This window comes from Equus quagga, chromosome 3 (assembly GCF_021613505.1).
Source record: "Equus quagga isolate Etosha38 chromosome 3, UCLA_HA_Equagga_1.0, whole genome shotgun sequence".
Taxonomy (NCBI): domain Eukaryota; kingdom Metazoa; phylum Chordata; class Mammalia; order Perissodactyla; family Equidae; genus Equus; species Equus quagga.
This window is the reverse complement of record NC_060269.1, coordinates 93,624,345-93,636,194: the sequence shown is the minus strand read 5'-3', so window position 1 is coordinate 93,636,194 and position 11,850 is coordinate 93,624,345. Positions and strand designations below refer to the sequence as shown.

General features: G+C 41.4%; 1 protein-coding gene across 3 annotated transcripts in view; it reads right to left on the bottom strand.

Moving 5' to 3' along the window:
- Nucleotides 1–10,433, bottom strand: part of PAQR3 (progestin and adipoQ receptor family member 3) — a 37,412-nt gene extending 26,979 nt beyond the window's left edge. For 2 of the 3 annotated variants that reach the window (XR_006887928.1, XM_046656331.1), the window contains exons 1-2: nucleotides 10,089–10,433; nucleotides 6,333–6,495 (exon numbers count right to left, since the gene is read on the bottom strand). Coding sequence is in view for 2 of the 3 variants with exons in the window: in XM_046656331.1 (XP_046512287.1) it covers nucleotides 6,333–6,495; nucleotides 10,089–10,273 (348 nt within the window). In the remaining variant the exon portion in view is untranslated. The remainder of the gene's footprint in view (nucleotides 1–6,332; nucleotides 6,496–10,088) is intronic. The other variant, XM_046656330.1, reaches the window with a different exon arrangement.
- Between the last annotated feature and the right edge of the window lie 1,417 nt (nucleotides 10,434–11,850).

Below are 11,850 nucleotides of genomic sequence, written 5' to 3'. Positions count from 1 at the left end.
GATTTTTATTATTTCTCTCCTTCTGCTGACTTTGGGCTTCATTTGTTCTTTTTTCTCCAGTTCAGTTAGGTGTGCTTTAAGGTTGCTTACTTGGGACTTTTCTTGTTTGTTAAGATGTGCCTGTATTGCGATGAATTTTCTTCTTAATGCAGCTTTTGCTGTATCCCATATGAGTTGGTATGGCATGCTATCATTTTCATTTGTTTCCAGGTATTTTTTTATTTCTTCTTTAATTTCTTCAATGATCCATTGCTTGTTCAGTAGTGTGTTGTTTAGTCTCCACATCTTTGTGCCTTTCTCAGCTTTTTTCTTGTAATGAATTTCTAGCCTTATAGCACTATGATCGGAGAAGATGCTTGTTATTATTTCAATTTTTTTAAATTTGTAGAGCCTTGCCTTGTTTCCCAACATATGGTCTATCCTTGAGAATGTTCCATGTGCACTTGAGAAGAATGTGTATTCAGCTCTTTCAGGGTGAAGTGATCTATATATGTCTATTAAGTCCAATTGTTTTAGTTTTTCATTTAGCTCCATTTCCTTGTTGATTTTCTGTCTGGATGATCTGTCAATTGATGTGAGTGGGGTGTTGAGGTCCCCTACTATTATTGTGTTGTTTTTAACATCTTCCTTTAGGTCTGTTAATAGTTGCTTTATGAATCTTGGTGCTCCTGTGTTGGGTGCATAGATATTTATAAGCGTTATTTCTTCTTGATGAAGTGTCCCTTTGATCATTATATATTGTCCCTCTGTGTCTCTCTTTACCTGTCTTATTTTGAAATCCACTTGGTCTGATAGAAGAATTGCAACACCTGCCTTTTTTTCCTTGCTATTTGCTTGAAGTATTGTCCTCCACCCCTTCACCCTGAGTCTGTGTTTGTCCTTGGGGCTGAGGTGTGTTTCCTGGAGGCAGCAAATTGTTGGATCATGTTCTTTAATCCATTTTGCCACTCTGTGTCTTTTTATTGGAGAGTTCAATCCGTTCACATTGAGAGTGATTATTGATGCATGTGGACTTAATGCTGTCAATCTGTCGCTCATTATCTTGTTTTCCTGCATTTCTTTTCCTGTTTGCTTTAAACTACCCATTTAATACTGCAATTTCTTATGCTGGGTTTCTTAGATTTTTCCTTATTTATGATTTGTAACTCTGTTCTGTACTTTATTTTAGTGTCTACCTTGAAGTTTGTATTTAGAATCTCGTGTATAATATAGTCTATTCTCTGGTGGTCTCTTACTTACTTGACCAATACTGATTTAGACCTTTTGCTCTTCCCCTCCTAAATAGTTATTTTCATTTTTTATTCCAACTCATCTTATTAATTTGTAGTTAGAGTGATAAGATCGTCCTTGCTTTGGTAGTTTCCTTATTTTTACCCTAATGCTATAGTTGAATATTTGCTATCCTATTCTGGTTCTATCCATCGGTCACCCTAGTTTGTGGATTGTGTCCCCTTTCTCCCTTTTTTCTTTTTTCAGGTATGAGAGCCTTCTTGAGGATTTCTTGTAATGGAGGGCTTTTGGTTACAAATTCCCTTTTGTTTGTCTGGAAAAGATTTAATTTCTCCCTCATATCTGAAGGATATTCTTGCTGGATAGAGTATTCTTGGCTGGAGGTTTTTATCCTTTAAAGCTTTGAATATGTCACTCCATTCTCTCCTAGCTTGTAGGGTTTCTGTAGAGAAATCCACTGACAGTCTGATAGGGGCTCCTTTATAGGTTATTCTCTTTTTTTTTCTTACTTCCCTGAGTATTTTTTCCTTATCTTTCCTTTTTGCCAATTTTACTACTATGTGCCTTGGGGTAGCTTTTTTACATTGACAAATCTAGGAGATCTAAAACCCTCCTCTACACTCATTTCTCCGTTGATCCCTAGATTTGGGAAGTTCTCTTCAATAATTTCGTTAAGCACACTTTCTGCTCCATTTTCCTTTTCCATATTCTCGGGAATTCCTATGATCCTTATGTTCTTACTCCTCATTGAATCCATTATCTCTCGGAGTTTTTCCTCATTTTTTTTAATTCTTAGTTCTCTTTCTTCCTCAGTCTGGAGCCATTCAGCCTGTTTATCTTCAATTATGTTAATCTGCTCTTCTATGGTGTCTACACGGGCATGCAGGGAATCCGTATTCTGTTTTATCTGGTCCATTGTGTTTTTCATCTCGAGTAATTCTGTTTGATTCTTCTTTACGATTTCAAACTCTTTTGTGAAGTAACTCCAGAACTCGACTTGTTTCTCTATCTTTCTCTCTACCTCATTGAGTTTTTTGATTATAGCTGCTCTGAACTCATTATCACTTAGTTTACCTAATTCCAAGTCCTCAGGACTTAATTCTATGTTTTTATTGTTTTCCTTCTGGTCTGGGGCTTTTATAAATTGCTGGATGGTAGAGGAGCGGTTTTTTCGCATGGTGGTAGAATTCGGTTGCAGTTACAGCCTGTCACCACTAGATGGGGGTCGAGAGCCACGTGTTATGAGCTCTCCGCCTCGGGGCAAGATGGCTGCGCCCACTGGCTTTGCCGGGGTGGAGGGGCTGGTACTCACACGCGCCGGTCTGGGTTCAGATCAGTTCTGTTCTCTGGTCTCCCAAGGCCCTTGTTTTTTAGGGGCCCCCCGGGCGGAAGCCCCCCCCCCCCCCCCCCGTCAGCGGGTCTCCACTGAATCAGGGGCAGGAGGCCTGGATGATCCCCCGTCGCGCGGCCCCTCCCCCGCTCCTTCCCGACCTGCGCCACAGCGATCGCAGACTCGAGGGGAGGGAGCATGTTCTCTCCTACCGTTCCAGCGCCTCTGAGGCTGTAAGTAGGGTTTATGATCTCCGCCTTCTTGGTATTGTAGGTCTCTAACGAGCTGGCATTATGTTTATTCTCTGAAATTCAGTTCTTCCAATCTTTTGTTGTATTTTGGAGGGGAGAGAATCCTGGGTCAGCTCACCCCGCCATTTTGCTCTGCCCCTCTCCCACATCAAGGAGTTTTAACATCAATATTATGGGCTAGGTGTGATACTAGGGAAGACTTTAAGTTCACCCTTACGGAAAGGCTGAGATGGAGGTTACAGGAGTAGCCCTGGGGAGCCAGGACAAGAGCCTATACTAAGCCAGTGATAGTGGGGGTGTAAAAATGGGACAGAAGTAGGTCAAACTGATAAACATTTTGTAAGCAACTGCTAAGGCAGAAAAATGATCCTCTAGCTATTCTATAGTCTGGGCATGAAACAATCCTAATCAGTCCCCACAGCCTCAAAATCGACAATCAAAACAACGTACCTAGACACAACCTTATTTCTTCATCCACTAAAACTCTTATTGGTCTGTGGCTTTGGCTACTAAAATATAGGTCCGAGTTTATTGACGCAATTAAACATAACTCCAAGAAGCTTGGTTATCTGTTTTCTCAGATTATCCTTGAGATTAAATACAGAAAATCCAGAAAACATCAAGGTCTATACTCTCATTGACAGAAAAACATCTCATTGTCACCAGGTTGAATGACACAAAACAGGCAGCAGAGGTGACCACAGCTCAGACGTAGGCAGGCAGGTGTGAGGCAGCTGTGCATAAACAAACATCTGGAGAAATTTTAACCCAAATGTCAGATATGGTTACCTCTGGGAAGTGGAATTTCAAGTGACTTTTACTTTCTTCCATACACTTTTTTGTTTGCTTGAATTTCTACATGAGTATATCTTACAGCAATAATAACAAACAACAATAAAGCTAATATCATTGTGAAAGGAAAATAAAAGAGGAAAGAGAAAAATTATAGTATCAAAAGGAAAGTTATTCACAGTGTTAAGAGAGTACACGGAGCTTTTAAAAAGTTAATCTATATATGTTCTGTTTTAAAAGGGATGCACTATTAGAACTCCTTAACAAACTTGCTGAAAAATTATCTGGCAAACTGAGTATGTTTCAGTTTTCTGGGAAGTTTCCTTCTGTAGATTAGCTCACTCCCTCAAGCAGACAGATAATGATCATGCTATGAGCTCCTTGGCATGATAACCAAACACCTCAGGATCTGGCTCCTGCCTATCTCCCCAGCCTCATCTTCCTCCATTCTCCTAGGAGCCAACCACAAAGACCTGCAAGTCCAGAAAGCGCTAAGCTGTCTCTTGCTTCTGGGCCGTTACACAAACTACTTTTTCTGCTTAAATGCCCTGTCTCACTCTCCCTTCTGCCCTCCTACCTGGGTGACTTGATCTTTATGAAGGTTGGTTTTGTTTAGCCCTGTATTCCCAATGCCTAGCTTAGTGCCTGGCTGTAGAGAGGAGGCATTCAAGAAATATTTGCTGAACTGAATGTAAATGAACTGAATCCTGGGAAAGGCCTTAGGTTCTTCTATTCTCTAAGATAGAAAGACCTCTGGGAAAGTTCAAAACCCCTGAAATTACATTCTACTATTCAGAATGTACTCTATTAATGTGGTTGGCAGGAAAGCACTGAACATATAAAGTGGGTAGAAGTGAAAAAAGAAACAATGTGTCTTTTAAAAATTAAATGTAAATTAATATTAATATATATTTATGGTTTACCATGCTGCCTGCTAACTCTAAGAATTTGGGAAAATTGGGTAAACAAGTTATAAACATAATTTAATAAAAATAAAAATAGTATTTTTAAGTAGAGAAGATGTACTCATTTGTCTTTAGCAAGTTGTACAACATATAACAGAAAGATCACTGTGCTAGCAGTTCCGAAAATGGGGTTTTATTGTCCTGCTGAATAATCCTGGGCAAGTCACTGTAACACTTCGGGAGTTTCTTCATTGGCAGTTTTTTAACTATTTCATCTTTTCAGTTTTGCAATGCATTGTTTTCTTAGGCCAATATGAATATTAATATGCATTCCCTGAACTAACATCAGCTGTGGCTGGGTAGTGAAGGGATGAAGGGCAGGCCTAGGGGTGAGAGGAAAACACGTGGGATTCTCAAAGTAGATAGCATCCATATAACCCAAAGTAGAGTATAAACCAGCTTTGCTTATTAGTAATTATTAAGAGCATTTAGTCTACGATAAGATACATATAAAAATTTAACTATAAAGAGATTGACTCATTTCTATTTTAAAACTAGAGCCTGGGGACAGCCCAGTGGTGTAGTGGTTAAGTTCGTGTGCTCCACTTTGGTGGCCTGGGGTTCGTGGGTTTGGATCCCAGACACGGACATAGACATTGCTTGTCAAGCCATGCAGTGGTGGCATCCCACATACAAAATATAGAGGAAGATTGGCACAGATGTTAGCTCAGTGACAACCTTTCTCACCAAAAAAAAAAAAGGAACCCAAAGATAACTGGAGACAGATTCTAAGAGATGTTCAGGCTCCAATCAGGACAAAAATTAAACCTGAGAAAGAGTATACTTTACAAATACTTAAAGGAAAAATAATTTTCTAATGATAACACAAAAATACAGAATACTCTTTCCCTCAAAGAAATTAAAATATTACTCCAGAAACTAAAATTACAAAAAAAGGGGAAGATGTTATCAATATGTCTCTTGGTCGTTTAACTCCAAAGTTTTAATGTAAGTCAAATGATGAAGGTCTGAAACTAAATGATACATAATGAAAGCAACACCTATGCAGCTGACTTCTCCATCTGCCTCTCAAACAAAGGAGCAACAGAAGGGGGATGATAGCTTTTTCTTTTTGTTTTTATATTTCTGTACTCTCTGCATTTTTTTAAGTTTAAAAATGTTAACAGGATTTTGGTCCACATTTGTTTTCTTTAGAATTGTCTGAAAAACTATTAAATGTAACTTTTAAAGGCACTTTTACAGATCCCTGAAGAAAAATGAAAGTGTTAAGAAACTAACAAATATGAGAGGTAGAGAGGAGGAGAAACTGAAAACGTCTGAAACCAAGCAAGTGTAAATGGACCAAAGGAAATTAACATTAAAGCAATAGAAAAGATCAATACCAGCAAAATAAGACCTTAAAATTGGTATGGAAACAATAAATACAAATTGGAAAAAGATGAGAATCTTCCCAAACAAGTTTTAAGCAGAAACTAGTGTTCTACTTCAGCCAGAAAACAGAGTACAATCTTGTATCAATCTTAAAGTGAAGATGCCTAAAAATGGAAAGAGGAAAGGAAAGAAAGAAATGTTCTCAATCTTTAAACCTTATTGGATTTCAAATATACTCTAATAATAACATCCAAATATACTCTTATAAAGCATACTTTTGGTGCTTATATTATGAAAGAGAATAAGCTAACCTATATGCTATTTTGGGGCTCTTTAAATCAAGTGTCAGGTGTGAAATAAGGTCACTTGCCCAAGCTTGTCTGATTAAAGTTCTCTTTACCAATAATAATTAATGCTTGTGAAATGACCTACCTGGAAGCAGAAAAGACAAATAGAACAAATTACAAAATCTTCTCTGGATGCACTTGCCGAAGGTAACACAGATGTCATGTCATATATTCCCAGCGTGAAGAAGAGAAAGAAACCCAGCAAATGACTCCAGATGTTTACCGTCTCATTAGATAAAATAAACAAACTGGAAAACAAAAAACATGCAGTTCAGATTCTACTGGCTCACTCACTGTCCCCATGTAAAAGGTTAGGGACAATTTTTGGGGGGTTATCTAATTGTAGCTACTTTAAGCCCTTAACTGTGTATTTCCTTTTCTAAATTTGATATACCATTTAATTAATCTTTCTTTAAGGTTTTCCACATCTCCACCAATCCTAAGATCTAAAGAGCTTTTTCGGTTCTCATTTCTGTTATCGTCTTTACCATTTCCTTCCTTGTATCAGAGTTACTTATGTGTAAATTCCATCTCATCCTCCAGCCTATCAACTCCCTGATGGCCGGCACGATTCATCTTTATGACACCACTGTTCAAGCACAGTGCCTTGTTCAGGTTAGATGCTAAATGTCTACAGACATGAATATGCAGAATAAAACTAGATGTTAGCTAGCATACTTTGATGGTCAATAATAGGTACCTGGAAACCTGCTAAGTGTAAGGTTAGGCAAAACTTAAAATACCTTTTTAGTACTCGTTAAATGCAAAGTTAAATGAACTTGAGAGAAGCAGAATAAATACAAATTGATCCACTGGAAATGTCCTTTAAGATAGGCATGCTGGAATAACTTTGCTGTGGTTGTTTTGAAGCCAAAGCAGTTTCTAGGTAGCATGAGTTTATCCTTTCTAGGAAAAACAGTAGTTACTTTTAATATCAGTACTATTTGCCTTCTTTCAAAATGCCCTGACTAACTGATTTGAGTTTAAATAGTCTTGGCAGCACAGAGTGTACCACCCGGACCAGGAGTCAAGAAGCTCACTGACCCTTCACCCCCACCCTCAGCAACAAATTAGCTCTGTGATCGTGAGCAAGTCACTTAACTTCTCTGGCTTCAGTTTTTTCAACTATAAAACAAGGGAGCTAGATCAGACACTACTACAAGTCTGTCCAGCTCCTTCCCTAATTTTGTGAAATGTTTCTCCAGCTGTGGATAGGACTCATCTGATTACTTATTGAAAGGTGATATCACGGCTAAAGATTAAAATTCCCTTTCACTTCTCTTGTAAAATCTTATCTTTTTGTTTAAACTAAGGTCTTTGACCATCACTGATTCAAAATCCATATTAGTAAGCATTATTGTATAACTCTGACCTACTGAATTTGCAGCAGTCATCATGGTTCTCACTTTCCCACGTCATAAACATAGCAGGGTATCACACTATCAAATGATCATCAAGCATAAAATGAACTGTATCGTAAACTTCAGGCTTTATCCTGTACAAGCATCAAATATAAAGACTACTTACATGGTGGGGGAAGGAATGTGGGAATATGAGGGAACACATCGAACCACAGGACTGTTTTGATAATCAACACTCTGCTCTGCCTATTGCCTCAGAACTTTTCATTTTGTGAAAGCCAGCATAACCTGATTTACTGAACTGAGAGGCACAGTCTTGGCAAGTTCTTTCCAACTAACAGAGCATTGGCAGAGCAGGTGTGACATACAAAACCTCTCCTTATATTCAAAATCTATCCTGGTTACTTTTTTTTGAGGAAGATTAGCCCTGAGCTAACAACATCTGCTGCCAATCCTCCTCTTTTTGCTGAGGAAGACTGGCCCTGAGCTAACACCTGTGCCCATCTTCCTCTACTTGATATATGGGACGTCTACCACAGCAAGGCCTGCCAAGCGGTGCCATGTCCAAACCCAGGATCCGAACTGGCGCACCCCAGGCCGCCGAAGCGGAGCGTGCGCACTTAACTGCTGCGCCACTGGGCCGGCCCCAGTCCTGGTTACTCTTGACAGCTAAAAAAAAGATAGGGCAAAAGCTGAACCTGGAAAAGATTAAGCTGGTGGGAAGAGTACTTGGAATAACATCCCTAATAGAGGATCTGTTCTTATTCTTTGAGGAGTTAGGCCCACACTCTGTTCAGCTTCAAAATCAGTAATCATCTTCTTCACCATCATCTGTTTTGCTTCAAAATCAATGATCATGATGATAACAAATCACCATTTATTGAGTGCTTATTAGGCACCAGGCCCTGTTAGCATTTTACATACATAATTTCATTTAATCCTTATTACTTTCTGAAGGAGATAGTGTGATTAGTCTCCTTTTCACAACTGGGGCAAACAAGGCTCAGAGAGGTTAACTTTTGCTCAAGGTTCCCCAGCTGTTAGGTGGCAGATCTGGACACCCAAATCTTTTTGACTCAACAGCTCAAGATCTAAAGCACTATATTTCATTTCTTGATCCATGAGATTTGGACCCTAACATCAGAATGCAGAGGACCACTGCTAGGTGGCTATAAAACATTTAAGGCAATTCACTACCTGCTCTATCCTTGTGGAACTCCACATCCACAGCAGGGTCCAGGTCTGATTTCTTGTGTAATAACTTGTGCATAAGAGGCAATGGGGAGGAAAACAGTACTTAGGATTCAAATTGTGAAGTCCTGTGGGCCATCCATTGAAGCCAAGTAGGGATGGGCAGTGATGTCACCTTCTGACTGTGAGTCATAGAAACACTTTCAAGGTAGGGCAAAAGGAACAGGGGAAAGGCTACGCTGAAAAAGAAGATCAAGAATCAGATAATGCTTCTTGAGCAATTCAACAGCCCACGTTTGCACTAGGGTTTGTCACTACAGTGACTGGGAGCTAACCAACATCTGTATCTTAAAATTCTCTTCAAGTGCGGTCCTGTATTTAAGTACATACACTGAGTTTCAACAGAAAGCTATTCTAAGAACCAGAACAATAATTTTTCAGTTTCTTTTTTTTAAACTCAGGCTTTCAAGGGACTCTTGGTTTTCAAGGTTTAGAAAATAAAGAAAATCCTTTCTTAGAGATCTTAGAGATTCTTAGAGATGCTTCTATAGTGCTCTGCTGGAGGGTGGTGCCCGTTATGGACTCTCTCTGCTTTAGTGCCTTTCCTACACAGAGTTTTTCACAATGCTTATTATGTAATAGTGTAATTATCTGGTTAATGTGTCACCCAGGCTAGACCTTAGCAGCTTCCTGAGAACAAGGGCCATGTCTGCTGTTCTTTGCACAACCTGGTATGGTGCGCGGCCCCTAGTATCAGCTGAATGAATGAATCAGGGGTTTCTGAATATATATATAGAGCACTATGAACTTGTTTCCCATTATACACGCATTTAACTGGTCCAAAACATTTGAATTTCGATGAGGCTGCTCTAAAAATGAACAAAGCTTAGGTATACACAGGGTCAAGTACGGCTCAGCCAGTGTCAGTGGGGTCACTGTCAGTGGGGTCAGTTCCAACACGTATCCCAATAAGCACCAAATGGAATAAAGAATGTAAAAGCCCTTTGTAAACAGCAAAGCGCCACACGAGAGTTGGCAATTATGGTCAGTGTTACCATCATTATCATGCCGTGGATCAAGTACCCCGGAGGGGTGGCGGGGGTGGGCGGGAGACAACAAGAGAAGAGAGGTGGCGGAAAGGGATGAAAGGGATGGGACAGCTGGAAAATGAGGGGCATGGAGAAAAGCGAGGAGAGCGGCAGGGAGACAAGACAAAAAGAGTGTAGGTGAGGAGGAGGGGCTGGGGGCCCGCCCCCCAGGCGAGCCCCGCGGAGGCGCCCAGACGGTACCTTTTGATACACAGCCTGGAGGGCAGGTAGGCCCGGTAGCCGTCGGTGATGTACGGGTTGTCCTTCAAGGACACGGGGATCTGCTCGTAGGTATAGAGGCGGATGCCGCGGGGCACCAGGACTGGCCAGTACTGGTAGCTGCCCAGCTCGATGTAATGCGCGCTCTTCAGTAGCTTCTGATGCATCCTTCCCCGCCGCCGCCGCTCCCCCGCTGGGAAGCTCCCCCAGGCGCCGCCTCCCCGGGGAGGGGGCTTCGTCGCCGCAGCCCCCGCCCCGGAGCCCGCGAACGCCGCGCGAGGTCCCACGGGCCCCGGCTTCCCAGGCCCGGCGCCGCACACCGACTGGCCCCAGCCGTCAGCGCCGCGGCGGCCCGGCGGCGTCGCAGCCCTCTCTGACGTCAGCACGCCGCGGCGGGCCCCGCCCTTCGGCCCGGGTCGGGCGGCGGAGCTGGGTTCCCGGCAGCGCGGACGCGGGGGTGAGCCGCTGCCGGTGCGGCGGCGTGGCCGGCGGAGACCCGAGTCTTCCCCGGCCGTGAGGAGAACGCAGGACGTGTGGGCGAATACAAGTGGTTTTTTCTTTTCCTGTTTTTCATTAGAAGCAATATTTGTTACATTTGGAAAAATCAGGTGCAAAGGAGAACTGGAGGGAAAATGAGAACTAGAGCTAACTCTTCACCGGTTACTTTATACTTGGAATCTCACACTTGGTGTCAGAAGGGACCTTCGAGGTTTTCTAAGCTAAGGTCAGTCCTTTGAAGTAGTTGGAAATACTAGAGGAAACCTACGCACGTGGAACATTTACCAAAATCGAGTGTACGCTGAGCCATAAAGCAAGCCCCAACACAGTCAAAACGCAGAAACCATTCCAAGTTATGTTCTCTGACCACGATAGAATTAAACCAGAAACCAACAGGACAACTAGAAATCCCCCAATGTCTGCAATGGAAACAAACCACTTTAAAGCATTTTATGGGTTGATGAAGAAATCTCAATGGAAATGAGAAAATTTATTGAACTCGATAGAGTGTACCAAAATTTGGGGTCCAGCTAATACAGTGCTTAAAGGAAAAGTTACAGCATTTTTCTTTCTGGCTATGAATTGTGATGTAAATGCTTACTGATAGTGGGGACAGGCACAAGTCAGTTTTGCATCCATTTACTTAGAATGCTTAACCCATTGTTTGTCCTACAGTAATCACTCATGATACCTATTATTATTGTTATTATGTTAGTAATATTGGTTGATGTTTGACAAGCCGTATGGCTTAGCGATTAAGTTCTGGGTTTTGAAGCTATGCTACCTGGGTTTGAATTCTTGTTCAGTCATTTACCAGCTATGTGTCCTTGTGCAAGTCCTTAGCTCTTTGCGTCTCAGTTTTCTTATTGGTAAAAAAGGAATAATAACAGTACTTTGTGTTATGAGGATTAATGAGTGAATCCATGTAAGACTCTTAGAAAAATGCTAGGCATGTTGTTAGTACCCAACAAATGTTAGCTATTATTATTATTTTTCTTTTTGAGGAAGATTAGCCCTGAGCTAACATCCGCCACTAATCTTCCTCTTTTTTTTTGCTGAGGAAGATTGGTCCTGAGCTAACGTCTGTTCCCATCTTCCTCTATTTCATATGTGGGACGCCTGCCACAGCATGGCTTGATAAAAGTGGTGTGTAGGTCTACACCCGGGATCTGAACTGGCAAACTCCGGGCTGCTGAAGCAGAGCACGTGAACTTAACTGCTGCACCACCAGGCCGGCCCCAGTGTT